A 19897-nucleotide genomic window follows, 5' to 3' on the forward strand; every position below is an offset into this window, starting at 1 on the left:
ATCAGATGAAACAATCTAAATGATTGCGGAGCAACCCTCGACTAAAAAGGGCTTGATATTTGTGGCCAATGTTTATTCGAAAGCAAGTACAACAAGGCAACAGGAAAACTAGCAAAAGAACATACATGTATGAAAGTGGTTTCAACAAAAAGTATTGCAGTGGTTTTTAAAAAAGGGTATAAAAAAGGATTTTTTTTAAAAGGTTACTTGTGAATTACAGGTACTATCCTCTTCATTCTCTAAAGCCAGAGTCCATCATTTGCAGCTATCCAAAAAGAAGCTGGTGTAATTATTGTTGAAAAACATACTTGGTTGAAAGATAGTAAGGGGACTAAAACTCCCTGTTAAATTATTTTTTCTGGCAAGCTGTCAGTTTGAAGGCCTTTCCAACGGTACTTCTTAAGAAGCACCGTTGGAAATTTCCTTTAGTACATGTAGTTCGTTTTTTTTATTCGGCGAAGTGCGCGCAAGCGTTGACACGACGCACACGCTCGTCTGGTTGCTATAATTCGTCAGATCAGTGCGCGACATCGCGTAGCTGCAATCAGCTCAGTGAGAACATGTCTTGGACGCTGAATTCAGGCCAATTAAAAGCATGATTCAGCAACTTTTGATTTGAAATCGAGATCCTAGAATGTTGTTTTTCTCAAAATATATAGCTGAAGCTTAGCTGAAACTTTATCAGGTTATATTGTTCAGCACCCTTCTTTAGATTTGGAGCACTTTTGTTGCTTCAAACGAACAAAATGCACATATTACAAATGATGGACTAAACCTTTAATACTGTGTGGAACTTCTTTTGCAATACCTGACACGAGATACATGATACATTTGAAAAGTTGATCTTGACAACAAGGATGAAACGAGGGATGCCGAGATAATTACAGGACCCTGACATGCCTGAGGCACTCTAAGACAAGACATATCCCCACAAGAGTCAATGTTATCCATCTCTATTCTCCACCCACGTATCCGTTCGTGCCAGCGGCTTGTCAGCATTCTAATCTTACTCTAAAGTTGACCTTTAACGAACAAAACAAGCTACTGAAGTAGAAAGTTAAATAATGTATTAAACTACATTGCAGTTCTTCTGATTTGAGGCGATCACACCCCCACGCCATCACACGCCTTAAAGCTCCCCGAGAAGTGCGAATAATCGCACGCCTGAATCCCTCTGTACCGCACACCTCGGCATACATTTACAGCATGATTATACATCTGTGAGCTCTTGAAATGGCTTTACTGTAAACCAAGTTGAATATTATAAAAAAAATTCAAGACTGTTGACAGTCCTAGTTTGGACCACAGAATCACACGCCTAGAGAAATCACACACCTAGAAAAATCACATACCTAGAAAAATCACACGCCTAGAAAAATCACACGCCTAAAAAATACACGCCTAGAAAAATCACACGCCTAGAAAAATCACACTTCTAGAAAAATCACACGCCTAGAAAAAACACACGCCTAGAAAAAACACGCCTAGAAAAATCACACCCCTAGAAAAATCACACGCCTAGAAAAATCACACGCCTAGAAAAATCACACGCCTAGAAAAATCACACACCTAGAAAAATTACACACCTACATGTAGAAAAATCCAGGTGTGCCTTTTTCCACACGCCCATGATTTTCAATCAGAAGGACTGTACATGTACTAACTACATGTACACTGGATCCCTCAACTTATAATCCAAGTCTTTTGTTTGGGACTTGTGGAACATATTGGCTATTCTATGAATTTAAGGTCCAAAGCGTAACTTTATTCCTGTTCCTCTACCTCGGAATTTTTTACATTCAAGTATCATCCAGGGATCACAAAAAGGTAAGTGTTCTTTCAGCAAAATGAAAACGCAAATCACATAGGGATGTGTGTGAATTGTTTTCATTTTGCTGAAAGAACGCACACTTTTTTGTGATCCGTGGACAGAACTTTAAAAGGGTGTTTGTGTTTAAAATTGCATAACTTGAAAAGTAAATGAGTGATTTGAGTGGTTCTTGTACTAAAAAGAAGCTTATGAATTGGGCTTTTATATCCTAGATTTTGAAAGTACTACATGCAGAACTTCACTTAAACAATAGGCCTGACATATGGGTTTCATTTTTTTTTAAACTCACCCTATACAGGGTGTTTCAAAAAAAGGAAACCTAACTTCAAAGAATGAGCATGGACAGACGATATGTTTACTGGCTATAAAACTGGTATCATCTGAAAGCGTAATCTCTATGCTTTTCATTGATACCATGTTTAGGTTTTCTGAGTTGTGCATCAGTGAACATCAATGTCTTGAAAACTGGATGCAAAAGTGCAGTTGGTTCACTTTCACTTAAAAAAACCCACTGGGCACGGTGTGCCTATTGTAACGGAAATGTCTGTGAAATGGCTTGAATGTTTAATCCTCCAGAAAATGGCACATTGTTTTGAACGTGGCTTGGTCAAAGCGTGAAATTCATAACAAACAATAAAATCCAGTTTTGAAACCAACCCGACTTGTTTTTTGGTTTCTTTTTATGCACTCGTGTCTTCTTCTTGAATACTTATTCTCATGCAAACCATGCCTATTTGTGTTTGACATGAAAGTGAACCAACTGCAATTTTGCATCAAAATCTCATGACGGTGGCGCTCAGTGATGCATGACCCTGGAAATGTAAACAAGGTATCATTGAAAAGCATAGAGTTTACGCTTTCAGATGATACCAGTTTTATAGCCAGTAAACATTTAGTCTGTCCATACTGGTTCTTCAAAGTTGGGTTTCCTTTTTATTGAAACACCCTGTATTGTACGTGGGTTTTCCACAGGGAACTATTTACTTCCGATTGAACATACATGTATTGACTTTGCGAGTCAATTCAATCCAATAAGGAAGTGTCTACATTCTACACAAGTCAAGAGATCAGTCAGCTCACAGGGCACACATACCCCGGTATCTAGGCTATTTCAGGTTCAATTCCGTTAGGCAGTGGCCCGGCCTAAAGCAACCATGCCAGAACTGTGTTTCTGGAATGTCTAACGGTCATGTTCTTGCCATCAGATATGCCGTCAACCTTAAAAGTCCAAGTGCGCTATACGGTCAGCGCTGTAAACTTGTCACCACTGTCTGCCAAATGTCTGATATCAGTGTCAGAAACACAGGTGACTTTGGGGTCGTCAAATCATTATCAGAATTCTGGGTGTTCGTTTGTCAAGTGTCAATTTTTTTTTTTGGAAAGACAGTTACTAGCCGATATGACGCCCGTAATGTGAAAGGGATTCGCATCTTTGATGGTTGGACCACCAAGATATTCGCAGTATTTGAGTTTTGAATGATGGGGTCGGCGTGAGCGACAAACAAAATTTTAGGAATCATAAACTTTTAAGCTTTCAAATAATGTGGTATCATAGGTTGGTGCAACAAGAATTCCAGGCCTTCTGGGACCAGCAAAAACCTAAATAATGACAAAATGACAGACATTTGAAACACATGGTGGCAGCAAACACACTGGTCCTTTTTCTATTGTTTGCATCATTTTTGAACACCCGCACATTAGGCCAAAAAAAAAAGTCTCCGGTTTCTGGTATGGAGCTTGCCCAAAAAGTGGTGTGGCGACGCGGCTTTTTTTTTTTTTTACCTGATTTTTTTTGCTTCAAATGTGTGCTGATGACTGCAAGTGGTGCCCGACTAAACTTAGTGCAAATATATGGGAGTCCAGAGAGGCCACATAAAGCTTAATCACGACCATAACCCAATCTAAAAACACGTTAAAATTGTGCAGCAGCAGGATTCCAGTCAAACCAGTGAGTTTGGCGGTTTTGAGACATCATCTTTCATTGAAAAAAAAAACTTTTTCATTTTGCCGACGCGCATGGCTACGGCGACGCGCGCGCATACCAGAAACCGGAGACTTTTTTTTTTTGGCCTTAGCTTAAATGTGACGCAAACAATTAAAAAAGACCGGTGTGTTTGTTGCCACAAGCTTCTCAGAAATCTCCTAATTACATATTCGACATCTACCGGTACATACATGTAGCATGTCTACTTAAGGCTCCTCAATTACCCGAGTAATAAATGTATGATTCTAATTTCAAATATTTCAATTTTTACTGAAATTCAAGCCATATTAACTAGCTAAAGTACATAAAAAGCCAACAACCCCCCTTACAAACAACCCCTAAATCTGGATCAAATTACAGTGATTCACACATTACATGCACTTTCTTTGCTCAACTATAACAAAATCCATTAGGAAAACTGCAGTGATATTAATCACGTGTACATGTATTTATAGGTGTCATTACACGTATTAGCTTTCGTATAATCTCTATGTACATTGGGGTGAGTTCAAAAGCATTCAGCGAGTGATCAGACAGGGTCCCTGCTCCAGGAAGTGGTAACATTCTCATGACACAAAGTATGAATAATCCCCCGCGGCAAAAGAGATATCTTGGCCTATAATTCCCCCCTCCCTACCCCCCTACCCCTCTCATCCTCAAAACTGCCCCAGTGTTTGCAGAGGGATTGATTTCGCAGCGGTGCTTCAGTCATTCTCTGTCTGCAATAAAAGCCGCCCCAATCAATATTCCCCACAGAGAAATTACGACACTAAATATACGCTCCTACTCTGAAAGGCCTTTTTGTGCGTGACACACTTTTTTTTATGAGTTAATGTCTGTGGGTGATGTAATTCTAGCTGCTCTGATTGATTTTTTTTTTTTTTTTTTGGATTCATGTGATATACGTTACTGTGATCTTTGTCTCAGGATGTGATTTCTTTTCTAGATATTAATTTTAATTTGTTTTTTACGAGCTCAGAGTGATGGTCATACATTGTAAGTTGATAATGCTTCACCTTTAAAGGGACTATACAACATTTGCAAACATCGAAAAATAAAACTACCAAGTTTTTACGAAATACCTTACTAGGATGTTGGTAAATGACAGTCTCAAGCATCTTGTAAACTTATGGCACCTGGTGTGAAGTCATTTTCAAGAAAATGGTATTTTTGTAAACATTTCCAACGGTGGTCGGCCGACCAGCGTTGGAAAAACCTAACTATTTTTCAACTACTGCTCCAAATTTACAATTTTGTTCAGTCCAAATTTTGCTTGCTATTGGTTACATGTTCATGAACCCGTGCAGGCCAGCTAGACTGGTTCCCTTATCTTACAATTTTCCGACATCTATAATTGATCCATTTTATCTTTAGTGGAGTCAGGGAACCAGACTACATAAACAGTTGTGTTTTTCTTGGTTTTTCAAGCATTTTCGAACACAAAACTTCAAAAATGTCAGTGTAACAATATTTGATCTATTATAACCTCTCAAATAGTTCATTTCTGAAAATCACAGCAAAAGCCAATGATGTACATTCCCTTTAAGACCCCACAGAGCTAAGAGAGATCTAGTGCCAGAACTTTAATAATAAACTGAAAGAGTAGGATTATGCTGAAAAAACCGAATATATTATCATCAACCGAAAATCCAATTAGCATTTTTTTTTTCAATACAAAAATTAAAAAATTGTGAAGAGTCCCGAGGAGATCTAGAAAAATGTTTGTTCATCATATTTGTTGCTTTGAAATATTTGATCAAGTTCAAATATGTAAAAATTCCCAAAGTATAGTGATTAAAATCCTGTTTCGAAAATTAAATCGTTGTAATAATTGATTTTCAATATAATGCAAGATAAATTGAGTAACTGAATCACAAATTGTATATGGAATATTCTAAATCTATGGATACATTCTAAATTGAGAAAAAATTTAGATATAAAAAACTTTAAATTTTTATATGTATCTATGTACCTTTCCTTTTATGGAAACATATCTTTCTATTGTATGTACGGTAATTTCAAAAGATTGAGGATACAGTGACGAAACCTGACAAAATGAGTGGAAATTCGCTACAGAAGCTACATTTGATTTACAGGTCTATTTTTTATAGATACTGTCATTTGTCAACATTTGTGAGAAATGTTAACTTTTTTGCTCACTGTATAAGATGTCAGGGGCGTAAATCCTGGGGAGGGGGGGGGGGGGCTATATATCCCCCACTTTTAGGGGGGGGGGGGGTTGCGCTATTCATCATCCCACCCCCCCCCCCCCACTTTTTTGTGATGGGAACAATAAAATGCAGTTTTTTTAGGTATTTTTTCGAACATCCGAACAACCCAAATGTATTCAATAGCATTGAAAAGTGGAGAAACAAAGTACAAAAGTTTTTAAAATGCGCTGTTTTGATGTAAGCGCGAATGAACATGTTGATACACATCTACATCCTGAAGAGCGCACCCTAATGTAATGTGGTGTCCAGCCCCCCCCCCCCCCCCCACCTGCTTTTCGAATTTCACGGCCGGGGCAATTTTTGGATTTTGGTCATCCCCCATCCCCCCACTCGCCGGCACAGATTTACGCCACTGTAAGATGTCAACATACATGATATCAGAATGAATGAGTAGGCCTACCGTATGCTGTTTCTATTGGGAAAATATCATCACGACTCAATGTACAGTATTAGTAACATATGGTGGGTAATTTACCTTGTAAAAATGTCATATCTGACAAATGGGGGGAAAAGAACATCCAAATTTCCTGCAGATGCTTGCATTTGCAGCCTTGTAAATCTATCGGGACAAGATGGGGCGCTTTTCCGTAATTGCAAATAAATCTACGAGATGAGCGACGTCAAATTAAAGAAGCTTGATGCAATCTGGCATTCCAATTATGACACTGGTCATGTCTTGAAGATACTAGATCGAGTGAAGCCGACTACAGATTGTACTCTCCCCCCCCCCCCCCCCCTGAAAAAAGGGCAATAAGAATGTGCAGAGCCAGATGGTTTAGTACCCCAGCCTTTGGGAATACAGAGCAATATCTTAAGACTGATTACATTCTCAGAATCCTAATGGATGTGCAGTAGTAAACATACCGTAACAAGATATCCTCGGGCATAAACATGTAATGTTAAAGGGACGTTAAGGCCTGAAATCCTAATAAAAATTGTATGTTTTGGATTGTTTACTTATCCTATTTCAAAGGTCTGGTTGAAAGGAAACTCACCTAATGTTTTACCACTCCCGAGAAAAGACAAAAAAACTCCGGTTGTTTACATCAGACGCGGTGGACATTTTGTGGCATACGCATGTATACGTATTTTTAGCCGTGACCATTCAATGTACGGTACACATTTGTGTGCGTGACACATAATACACACAGCACCATACCGGTACAAGCGTTGTTGACTATGAGTTTAATGAGAAAATAGCTGTAACATCCCCCAATTTGCTCCATGACCTCTGATTGTACCGGTAACTGCATTCACTCTGCCACAATTTTCACGAAGAGGCAAATTCAGTGTACTGAGGGAATGAGCTCCGTGCGCCGACAAAGAGGGCGCCCTTTTACATAGCAACGACGTCCCATGGGCGGGACATTTTGCTGGTTGAGGCGCACCGTTCCTTGTGTTTGACGCACGTACACCAGGGCATTTGTGCTATGTTCACGCAGTGGCCGCACTTCGCGGCAAATTAATTGCATTCAGGCAAGATGGCGTCGGTTGGTCACCCCCAACTGTACTCTCTTTGCCGGTGAGGGGGTATTTGTGAACAGAGTGGATAGGAAATTTGTCTCTTCATGAAAACTGTCATATGAATAGTTTACAAAGTCCATTCGACTTATCAGAGAGTGCCCACCCATTTTTCAACTGGAGTGCTAATGTAAAGGCCCAGTGGTCATTGAATCCTACAAACTATACCCAGTCATTGGGAGGGGGGCATTGCATGTGGCACCTCACTCGTCACTTTTTGTTGGCATGACTGTGAACTGAATGGGAACTTCCGGTGAAACCAGATAACCGTTATTCGGTTCGAAAAAAACTTAGGATAACTGGATTTTGAAATCTCCGACTTCTCCCACCACTACTTTTACCATTAATAATTGCATCATAAATAAAATGCCATAATGTTGGCAGAGGCATTCCCCACAAACCGGCGACAAATAAGCAAATTAACACCAAGTAAATTGGTTGATGTAATTTCCACGAAACTGGGCAAACGCCACATATTTGTGATCTCCAAATACCACATTTTACTGGAAATGAACTGACAGCTTTGATTAATTGAACTCCATGCACTTGCAAGTATCTCATGAATCACATGTGGACGCGGTGTGGATTTAATCAACTGATTAACGGCCTCATGATCATGGCAGCACGTGTACAAGAACTTGTAAATAGCGGTTTGATGGCCCATCTATCAAAAAGGTGTCAATAAATTATGTCCGTGAGATTTCCCATGGACCCAACCTGGTTTTGCAAGTGATATTAAGTGGCAAATAATGTATCTATGTACGGTGCATGTACTTATGCTGTTTTTTTTTTTTTATTCTAAATTTTGTTTTTCTAATTCTAAATATCTACCCACATTTTTTTGTTTGCATATTTACAGTGGAATATAATTGAAAGTAACATTCTCCATTAGAAAGTAAAATATTTCTCCATTCTTAAAAAAAACATTTTTGTAGGTCACAGGAAACAAAATTAGGTGGAATATTCACCAATTAAAAATACATAGGGCACGGTGAACAAATTATATGAATTTTACAAATGAAAAAAGAGAAGTTTTGTCTGTGATGATAATTATACCCTGTTCAGCGTCATATTCTTTGCTAGGTACATGTTTATCTTTGACCCAAATCAACATAACACAGGATGTAAGTGTCAGTAGGACTTTGTGCCGTATTATGCTCAGAAGATTTTGAAAGGTTTTGTTTCCGCAAATTTAGGGTGGGTCAAAATCTTTAAAAACAGGAAATACCAACCTTTTGAGATAATTATGGATAGAATTTTTTTAAGAGAAAATAAATGAGCCCAACTGACCTCATGATCGTCTTGAACTGTTCCTGGTCCATGCCACACTCTGGGTCAGACAGCCTGCTGATCATATCGGGCATCACATTGTAGATGGCATTACCCTGCAAGGGAAACCCATCAGAATGTTTTATACGTAAAAAGGGAAAATCTGCGTTTTGGCCGATTCAAGGAACAACAATAAATCTGGAGCAGGTTATTGAAAAACAAATAAGGCCAAAAAAAAAAAATAGTGGGTCTCTGGTCAGCGTGCGCGTCGATTTTAATCATGCGCGTCAATCCTTTTTTCCCCAAAATTTTCCGCGGTAGCTCCAACAGAAGCCTCTATTGCTGCACCTCCTCAAAATTTTGTACCAAGGAGCACCAAGGAATGGAACATTGCACCAAGGCAAATGATCGCGGGCACCAAGGCAAATATTGGAGGACACCAATGTACATGAGGACACCAAAAAATGCAAAAATAGTACCCTACCTTGTCTGTACAATCCAAGCTTGAAAAAGAAAAAAGAAAAAAAAAAAGGTCGCGTCTCCGCATCAATTCCGAAACTTTGGTCTGACCAAGAGACCGAGTATTTTTTTGGGGGGCCTAAACTGGGGAAATTACAGCTCAGTAGATATAATGCCATATTAAAAAATTGTGAAAACGCATATTTTAATTGACACAAAGCATAGGTTTTCTGTTGACAGCGTGATGTTCGATTCTCACCATCATGAGGAAATGATGGTAAATTCCTATTTTCTTCCAAAATGACAGCATGGGCCTTATTCACAAGTCGGCCATATTGAATTGAAAGTTAGGTAAAATGTCAATTTTTGGAAATTGCGAAGAGAAATAAAAGCAAGTTAATTTAAAATAAATTCCAGTCTGCTTCAATGAATAATTTAACATTTGTAATTAAACATTCCCGAATGTTTAAAGCCATATTTAAAACAAAAATGACAGTTACAATAAGGCTGCACTGTGCCTGCATAAAAAGTCTGACGCCATCCTATTCAACAGTTAACAATTAATGAAGTACATTCAGGGAACTCAACAAAAATGGCCAACACGTGAATAAGGCCCATACTAGGCGCAATGATTTCACAGGATGCATGATCCTATTATTTACTTACAATCATCTAGGATATTTCATGATATTTTGACAGTTTCATTTTTGAATGTTTTGTATCTGTTACACTAGTAAAAATTTAGATTGCTGAAAAGTTGTTACTTTTTTTCTCAATAAAATGGACAGAAATAAGCCCTCAGACACCAATGCGGCTTCAACTTCAGGCAACTTTAGTTATGTAGGGGCAATAAACTAGTCGCCTGGGTATCTCAGATCTGCAGCTAGTGTGAGAAAATTCACTGAAATTCTGCTTACTTTCTTGGAGAGCTCAAAGAAGAAGAGTTTAGCCAGGGAAGCAATGCGATCCTCCGAGTCCACGATGCAGGTGGCCATCTCGCTGATCTGACCTTTGACCTTGACCATGTCATTCAGGATCAGGTGGGTCAGTACCATCAGGGTGTTCTTGCGGACGTGGGGCGACGGGTCCCGCAGTCTGGAGTTAGGAGGGAAGGTTTTGATTGTTTTCATGTGTTGTTGCCCAACTGGTTGGTTGTACAAAATCCATCCCCACAAAACCAGGGGTCAATTTTGTGCTTCTTACTGTACGCAAAGTATTAATGTCTAATAGCAGACAATTCTGTGGTAACAGTAGGGCAATTCAATGGAATTGTAAACCTCCATGCCACAAATGAAACATGTTTATCATTTTCAAGCTTATTATCTGTATTTTATCGAAATACAGTTTTTTCTAACAATGTTTAACTGTTCGGCTATTACTTGCAACTGAAAACTTAATGAATGGGCTACACAAACAAATTGATTTAGTTAATTTGGATTGCAAATTCAAGTTACATGAACCTTACAATAAGTCTTTACAATACATGAATGTAGGAAAATGTTTCAGATGAATAGAGGCTTTAAATGATGACAATACAGATGTACTTTAATCAAGGTGTCTAACAAGATCTTTGATATGATTTCTGAGCGATGGGGTTATCAAATCCTACCTAGCGTATAGGTTTGGAGTCCAAGGCTCAATCAGGTTGGGGAAGCGGAAGGTCAGGTCGCCCAGGGCAATGATGATGTTGGCCCTGATGACGGGCTGCGGAGCCTGAAAGAGAACGAGACCAAAGAAAACAAACCTTAAAACTTGTTATTGAGATGGGTCTGTAATACTGGGTGAGTATTGTCACGCCAAATGCATTCACAAGGAAATGTAAAAACTGGGAAGAAAAAACAGAAACGAAGAAAGTATGATGGCTGCAGTGTTATTTCCGAAAAAGTTGGCTTTGTCAGCACATTTGACTTTAGGCTCCAGTGTTCAAGTCTCTGCCTTTGGATACTCTGGGTCAATACAAAAAAAACATGACATTCTGTAATCAATTAAAAGCCTTGAGTCTCAAATCCAAAGTCTGAGTTTTTCATTTCGACAAAAGAAGATTTTTTTGTTTTTTCCTTGTTTTTTTTTTTAGATTATAGCAGGCAGTTGAGATGGATAACAAACCCCTCACAAATCCATCACAAGTCATGACAATTAGTCCCAAGTAAAGTCACAAGCTATTCAAATTATTGTTCATCTCCTACTACTTTTGACAGGACTTGTGAATCAACTAGTGATTATCTGTGACAAGATTAGCGATTATCTGTGACCAGTCTTGTGATGTACTTGTGATCCGTCGCAAGTTCTTACGCTACAACACTGGTTTGAGTTGCTCTTGGCCTTCTGTTTGGCACAAACCCGTTAAGAAATTTTGTAAGAAAGAAAAGGATCTGAGAAATGTGAAAGACATGCTCCTACCTTTTCCAAGATGGTGAAGAGCAGCTGGAGGTGTGCCTCACAGAACTCAGAGCTGACCAGCATGAACTTGGCCAGGGCCAGGGAGCTGGCAGCCCTCAGGCTAGGCTCGCTGTACTTGACAGGGTTGCTGCAGACGGAGACCAGGAGAGGACGGACGGCTGACAGGAGGTTGGTGCCTGGGAGAAATAGAGGGATGTGAAACTTGTGGTCAATGTGGTGTTGTTGTACTTGAAAGTATTTGTGATGCGATCAAGTTAAATGAGTCGTTTGTCAGGATTTTTTATTTGGAGATACAGGCCACAATAGGGCCACTTCATCAAATCACTTCATCACATCTCTTGGTGTTCCAACTTCCATAATTTTTGAACTAAAGATGGTATCAGCATGCGGTTTTCATTAAAGCTATAGTCCATCATTTGCAGCTATCCGAAAAGTAACTGGCGTAATTATTGTTGAAAAACATACTTGGATGAAAGATAGTATGGGGACTAAACTCCCTGTGAAATTATTCTTTCTGGCAAGCTGTCATTTTGAAGTAATCAACGAAAGAAGGCCTTTCCAACGGTGCTTCTTAAGATGCACTGTAGGAAATTTAAATTAGTAGTTCGTTTTGTTATTCAGCGAAGCGCGCAAGCATTGGCACGACGCACACGCGATTGCTATAATTCGTCGGATCAGTGCGCGACATCACGTAGCTGCAATCGGCTCAGTGAGAACGTATCTAGGACGCTGAATTCAGGCCCAATTTAAAACATGATTCAGCAACTTTTGATTTGAAATTGAGATCCTAGAATGCTGTTTTTCTGGAATATACAGCTGAAGCTGAGCTGAAAACTTCATCAAGTTAGTTGTTAAGTACCCTTCTTTATATTTTGAGCACTTTTGTTGCTTCAAACGAACAAAATGCACAAATTACAAATGATGGACTATATCTTTAATGCTGAGATGGTGTTCTTTTCAAACCTGAAATAATTTTTTTTTTACCAGGGTCGACAAACGACTCATGTAGCTTGATCGCATCACATTTGCTGGTCTCACAGGGCAAGCCGACAGTCGTCTTTATTCCAATCTAACTGATGACTCACTGTTCTTTGTGAATTAGTCTGGTTACCTATCTCACTGACTGACTGTCACTTGTAATTTAGACTGGTAATTATAATAATAATAATAATAAGTATAACAATAATAATAATAATAACAATAGCAGGTTCTTATAGCGCTTTTTTTAACAAAGACCAAAGCGCTTTACATTATTATTACTCCTGATCATTGGGCCAATTTAATATTCCAAATAACATTTCAGCTCCCCGGGGAGTATACAGCTCGATGCAGCCTGTTAGGCGCAAGGAAGCTAATTCAATCACAATAACCATCTCTGCCCTCACAGGTACCCATTCACTCCTGGTTGGAGAGAAGCAACGAGTGACAAAGTGCCTTGCCCAAGGGCACATGCACCATGACCCCAGGCTGGACACAAACCTACAACCTGCAGCTTTACACAGACCACGAATCCAGTGCCCTTAACCACGAGGCCACAGCACTCCACGTATTTGGTTACTCAAATTATCAGGCAGGGTTTTGGTCTAGTATCAGATTTTCAAGGCCTGTCTTGTCTTGTTCTTATTGAAAATCTGCGGGTATAATCTGCTGAAATTATGGACGTCATCCGTTCTTCCAACTGTTCACCATTTTTTGTCTGAACAAAACAGATCCACAGTCAAAATGTGAACTGTGAGTGCATTTTAAACTTGGTGAATGAAATTTATGTTCCAACCACAGGCATCATGAGTAAATGCAAGCACGTCAGATTTTTGTGGGGCATTCCTTTTTTGCAATCACAACTGTGAATTTGTCAAGAAATCGTGAGGAGGGTCTGGAAAAATTGATCTATCGTCCAGCCTATTTGTTGGTTCTGTCCAAAAATCCAAAACCCCGCTTGAAAATTTGAGTGACCGAGTACCAGGGGTGTGAGTGACCACTGATAAAAATAGCTGAAAACAGCTGAAAAAGGGTGTACAAAAGCTGAATTTGGAAATCTCCTATACTTTTGTACACAGCAAGTGAGGGAAAAAAGCTGAAATCCAAAACAAAAAAAGCTGAAATCAGCTTTAAAGCTGAGATTTCACACCCCTGGAGTACAAAGCCTGGCAGTTTTGGGTGGTACAGATCAAAACTTTGATTGAAATCCTTCTCACCAGTGACGAGTTCTGATTCGCATATCTTGCGGATGTATTCAGCCTCGGCATCCTCAGCTGCTGCTGCCCCTAGCCCCATCTCATCCTCAATGCCTGCCTGCTCACCACTAACACTCTCCTAAGAAAACACACACACAAAAGATGGTCACAAGAGCAGATTCACAATTTTCAAAAGCTAACCCGTTGAACTTTGATTCAGCTCAGTGGATGAAACTCTTTTCGAAAACAAAAATAAACAGTAAAAAACTCTGCACAACTTTTTGATCACAAAACATGATATCGTCTACAGCACTCTTTATTTCCCAAAAATCAGTCAATTGACTTATCGTTAGAAATCGCCTACTTTTCTTGATTTTGTTAAAATGACAGCAAGCCAGATGGACTGATTTCATGGGGTGTTCAGTACAAGTACAATCTTTGATTTAAGTAAGCATTTTGATTATAATTTGCTGATTTCATGGGGTGTTCAGTACCAGTACGATCTTTAATCCGTGTAAGCTTTTTGATTATAATTCGCTGGGTTGATTTTGGGATAAATGCATACCGAACATTCAGCTGTATGGACCATCATCCTTGGCTCCCAATTTTTGTGTACAAATGAACATTGAACATGAACATTGTTGATGAAAAATGTCAACAGAAGAGCGACAAATGGCTATTACTTCCCCAGGAATAGAAGGGAAAAGCCACCCGTGTAAGCTCAAAAACTGTGTAATTACATGATTCAATAGTCGCACATATTCAAAGTTGTCTTTCAGGAACTACCAGGGCGTGCAGGGTGAAGTTCTGCTTACGGAACTGAATAGATGAATGGACAAGTTTGGCGAAGCAGAGCGCGGTTTGTAAATGCCACTATAATAAAACAATGGTCAAGAGAGGGCGCCACTAATGTGTGAAAAACCACAAGCTGGTAAGTTTCGGCTTAAAATCGCTATACTGAACGATTGCTATTACAAACAATTTCTGTGGCTCCCGTGATGTTCGGTATAGCGACGTTCAACTGTATCATATACGCCTTGAACAAAATCTATCTAGCTCAAAGAAACTTGAAGTCATCAGCGCCCTCAATAGTTTTACGCACAGACTACGCAACATGCAGTGATCACGTTACCTTGGCGGCTTCCTTCTGTCCTTTGGTCTGTTTCTCCTTCTCTTTCTCCTGGATGTTGCGTCGGCGTTTCATCTCCCCGGACACCATGACGTCCAGGTGAACCAGCTGGGCTAAGGCCACGTGGCCGGCAAAGGCCAGGAAACGGGACAGGACGCCGGCCTGACAGGCGGTGATTGGCGCTGATTCGGCTGGGGGAAAATGGACAGACAAGGCTGGATGAAAATTATGAGTAAATACATCATGTTCATAAGACTTTTCCTTTATAAATGGTGTAAACGATGAAAACCATGACTCCGCAAGTGCAGCATAATTATGAACAATAAAATGATTTGAATTTTGCTTCCCTTTTTTTGAAGGATTTTTTTTAAACTAAATTCCAGAGGTTCGTGGAATGTGGTAAATCAGCATTATCTGGAAAAGTGGTGAGCTATATTACCAACTGATTCTTTTCAAAACCAATTTCTAATAAAATTCTATTTTCTACAGCAAAGAGTCAACACTTGATTTCTCCACCATGCAAACATGCAAAGCATCAACTCTCCTATTGTCAGAAGAAGACAGTATGCTTGAAATGTCAGCTTTATGTGATTATGTGCAAATTGCATACATGTGTATTTCAATCTTGGTTCATTCCAATAAGGGAAAAGTTTAACATGCGAACACCGGGTTCTTGTACGCCCAGGATATTCCAGCATGTTTTGCTGATTTAAACACATTTTCCGAGTGAAATATTCAACACATTCCAAGTTATAAACTTCTAGGGCTGCAACTTTTATTTGATTACTCAATTAATCAATCGATGTATGATGTATGATGGTGTGGTTACAATTTTTAATTCAGTCAATTGAAAACCACTTTGTGAAAATGACAGTTACCTTTTGAGACACAAAAGAATACACCAAATATTATCGGGGTAAAAACCCCCAAAAAATAACACACCCCAAAAACCTCCAACAATCCATGGACAGGCACCTGCATGCTGCAACTAGTGCTGGCTTTCCAGAATTTGAGAAAATGAGCGCGCAAAAAAACCCCAGCCATTCCATGAACTGAAACCGTAACAAACAAAATATTGATTAACTGAAATTTGCAAACAAATAAAACATTTATAACTCCCCAGGCCTTTCTGCTAGGATGTAGCCTCAATCCTGCAAAATCCTCCAATTGGCCTCATGAAAAAAATAGCATATAACCTCAATCCTGCAAATTCCTCCATAGTTTTGAATATGGTCCGTGGGGGGGGGTGAACACTGCCCGAATCCTGCAAAATCCTGCGGCAGTGACTGTCAATGTGTTGAGGCTTGGCCAGTGACATCCTGAAGCAGTATGGAGGATTTCAAGCATAATCCAGGCCTATATTTATGCATTGCTGAGCAAAAACACTGCAAAGTCCGGCCCAAGACCTTGACAAAGTGCATCCTACGAAATCAGTAACGCCCTTTGGCCATGTAACCTCAATCCTCCAAATTCCTCTACTTTGGCAAAGAGAATTTTGAAGGATTCAGGGAAGTTAGGACTTTAAAGTGTTGAAAGTTACCTTCTTGTTCTGATTGGCTTGGGTCCTCAGCATTGGCAGTCTTGTCCTGGTCCTGGTCAGTGGTCAGGACAGCCGATGCCAGACCCTTGGTGATATCACCGCAGACACGGTCTGGATGCTCAGCTAGACGGTAGATGGTGTTGATGGCTTGCTCGGCTAGAGGCAGCCAGTGGTTCTTCTTCAGGTCAGTGATTCCTGAAACCAATCAATCAATCTATTGAAGCTATCAGTTGATGCATTACTAATCAATCAGCTCATCAAGAGGTTTACCTGGAGGTTTACCTGGAGGTTTACATTGAGGTTTACCTGAAGGTTTACCTTGAGGTTCACCTTGAGGTTTACCTGAAGGTTTACCTGAAGGTTTACCTTGAGGTTTACCATGAGGTTTACCTTGAGGTTTACCTTGAGGTTTACCTTGAGGTTTACCTTGAGGTTTACCTTGAGGTTTACCTTGAGGTTTACCTTGAGGTTTACCTTGAGGTTTACCTTGAGGTTTACCTTGAGGTTAACCTTTAGGTTTCACAAGGTTCTCAATGGGATATATAGGATTTACAGGGTACATCAGTGGTTCAACCTAGAGTTGCTGCTTTTTGTGTGCATGGACTTTTTGGAATGTACAAGACTTGTTTGCATTGGAATGTGGACAACTCATTGTGGTCATAGAGTGATTTTGCTGTTATGCTTTCTAATACGGTTTCACTTATACGTACCTGTGACTAGGATGGTTGAAAGGCGAGTGAAGATCTGATGGTCAGCCGGGAAGCGGAATGGTTCCTCACCTCCTAGAACTTTTGGCTACAAAAAAAAAATAACATTTCTGAAAGTGTGTTTTTTTCCTCAAAAAAAAAGGGGAGTTTTCCTGACAAGTTTCCACCAAATCAACAGGCACGGTCGTACTGATTTTAAATGACAATGCAATGTATAGTCAGGAACCATGACGGGACAATGTGGTATTGATACAAAAACACTCCAGGCACCATACAGTTAGCGCGTGTTGTACAATACTCGTAGTCGTAAAGTTTTTAAAGTTCAATGGTTGACATCTAGCTGGCAAGGGTAGACCAATTGTTGCATTGTTTGTTGGAACACTCAGCCAACTATGCAAACCAGACTGACCTTGTCCGCTTTGACAATCTTAAGCAGAGCCAGGCAGGTATCTCTGGCTAAGGAGAAGTCCTCCTGGCCCCTCGGCCCCAGCCCCTCCGACACCAAGACGTCCACGTTGCTGCGGGCAATGTTCACATCAGCACTGCAAGAATGGAAGGGGGGATGATAATTTAACACTTTTATCTTTATTCAAAAGTGAATATCTTTTGTATTGCTAAAAAAAAAATTTAGAAAAGGAATTTTTTTTTCAGGAAGAAACTTGTAAATAGCACAGGGAACACAACTTTAACCCTAATGATCCCCAACCAGCCAAACTCCAACACCAGGGTTTGTTGGAATCTGTTAGGATGAGTACTGCACTAGTAAACTGACTGTGCTTTACGTGGGATTAGGCATACCACAAATAAACAGAGTCCAACTGTTTATGTGCACAGTTTACCAAATGGTGTTGGGATTTGCAAGGATGAGGATGGTTCCTAGTTAAAGCTATAGTCCATCATTTGCAGCCATCCGGAAAAGTAACTGGCGTATTATTGTTGAAAAACATACTTGGTTGAAAGATAGTACGTGGGCTAAACTCCCCGTGAAATTAATCTTTCTGGCAAGCTATCATTTTGGAGTAATCAACGAAAGAAGGCCTTTCCAACAGTGCGTCTTAAGACGCACCGTAGGAAAATTTAAATTAGTAGTTCGTTTTGTTATTCGACGCAGCCCGCGCAAGCATTGGCACGACGCACAGGCGCGCGCAGTTGCTATGATTCGTCGGATCAGTGCGCGACATTGCATATAGCTGCAATTCAAAATAATTCAAAACATGATTCAGCAACTTTTGATTTGAAATTGAGATCCTAGAATGCTGTTTTCTTGGAATATACAGCTGAAGCTGAGCTGAAACTTCATCAGGTTAATTGTTCAGTATCCTTCATTAGATTTGAACACTTTTGTTGCTTCAAGCGAACAAAATGCACAAATTACAAGTGACTATATCTTTAATCACCCTAGGGAGTTAGGTTTAATAACGTTAGCACTAGCATACTGCCATAATATAGATCTACTTATTCCCTGCAGCTATTCTGCAGTCAAAATGTTCTACAGATCCGACAAACGCAACACCTACCCAGCAACCATGCCGATGATGACCAGCGCGGCTCTGCTCTCCTCGTCCGCGGTGTTGGCATGCTTCTTGGTGAAGTACTCCCACAGCAGCTGGATGGCCTGGGCAGGGATGTCCTTGCTCCTCATGAACTCGGCCAGCAGCTCCTCCAGGGACGTCAGCTCCCCGAGGCTGGCGCAGAAGGTCAGGGCCATCAGGTTCTTGACGACGGTCAGACTGCGTGCTCTGGAATCACGAAGAGAAAATGATAATAATAATAATAATAATAATTGTGCTTTAATAGCGCTTTCCATCGTATCAACGATCTCAATGCGCTTTACAATTATTACCCCGTTCATCAGGCCATGGGACCACGCGGCAGCCGATATCAGCGCTCAATCGGTCCTCTACCCTGGCAGGTACCCATTTATACTCCTGGGTGGAGAGAGGCAATTGTAGTTAAGTGTCTTGCCCAAGGGCACAAACACCCTGTTCCTGGCAGGGTTCGAACCCACGTACCTTCATACATGAGTCAAACACTGTAACCACTGGACCATGGCGTTCTAGGGGGGCTTGGGCAATTATTTTTCTGAGGGGGCTTGGGCAATTATTGTTCTGAACTTCCCGCTTTAGAACTGGGCAAAAAAATGTATCTTATAAGCAGGGATGAGATTGTCAATTAAAAAAAAAGGCTGAAAATTGAAAAAATTGTCTGAAAGATGCATTTCTTTCTATACTGATAATGTCTTTCTCTCAGATTTAAAATTCTGATTTGAGACAAAAGTCTGAAAATCTTATGCCTGGGACTGTGTGTATTCCTGCTTTGCATGATGCACAACAGAGTGGACTCCAAACATTGCATAAAGGGGAAGTTCGGAAAAGTTAAATTACAGTTTCTATTGATTTCAAATTTTATAGAAGCACGGTGGTAATATTTCAGATTTGTCCAACCTATAAGGGGATGGCTGATCTACATTCCCTTGGTTAGATCTGTGGAATGTACAACACTCCAAACTTCACCTTGGGGCCTAGGCTTTTTAAGACATTTTTTATCCCCCAAAATTCACCCAAAAGAAAAAATGAGCAAACTTGGGGCCAATCTGAAAACTGTGGCTGCAGGCCACTGCATTTCTGTGAAAAAAATTGCCCCAACTGGAAT

The 19897-nt window shown here is 40.1% G+C and overlaps 1 protein-coding gene across 1 annotated transcript in view; it reads right to left on the reverse strand.

Moving 5' to 3' along the window:
* LOC119742690 (condensin complex subunit 1-like) overlaps nucleotides 1-19897 on the reverse strand; it is a 53768-nt gene that overhangs the window by 15997 nt on the left and 17874 nt on the right. The window contains exons 17-26 of the mRNA XM_038218853.1: nucleotides 18763-18984; nucleotides 17655-17787; nucleotides 17249-17333; nucleotides 16539-16733; nucleotides 15002-15189; nucleotides 13891-14008; nucleotides 11696-11871; nucleotides 10905-11008; nucleotides 10213-10390; nucleotides 8858-8952 (exon numbers count right to left, since the gene is read on the reverse strand). Of these exons, the coding sequence (XP_038074781.1) occupies nucleotides 8858-8952; nucleotides 10213-10390; nucleotides 10905-11008; nucleotides 11696-11871; nucleotides 13891-14008; nucleotides 15002-15189; nucleotides 16539-16733; nucleotides 17249-17333; nucleotides 17655-17787; nucleotides 18763-18984 (1494 nt within the window). The remainder of the gene's footprint in view (nucleotides 1-8857; nucleotides 8953-10212; nucleotides 10391-10904; nucleotides 11009-11695; nucleotides 11872-13890; nucleotides 14009-15001; nucleotides 15190-16538; nucleotides 16734-17248; nucleotides 17334-17654; nucleotides 17788-18762; nucleotides 18985-19897) is intronic.

The sequence above is a fragment of the Patiria miniata genome, unplaced genomic scaffold (assembly GCF_015706575.1).
Source record: "Patiria miniata isolate m_02_andy unplaced genomic scaffold, ASM1570657v1 HiC_scaffold_6, whole genome shotgun sequence".
NCBI lineage: Eukaryota > Metazoa > Echinodermata > Asteroidea > Valvatida > Asterinidae > Patiria > Patiria miniata.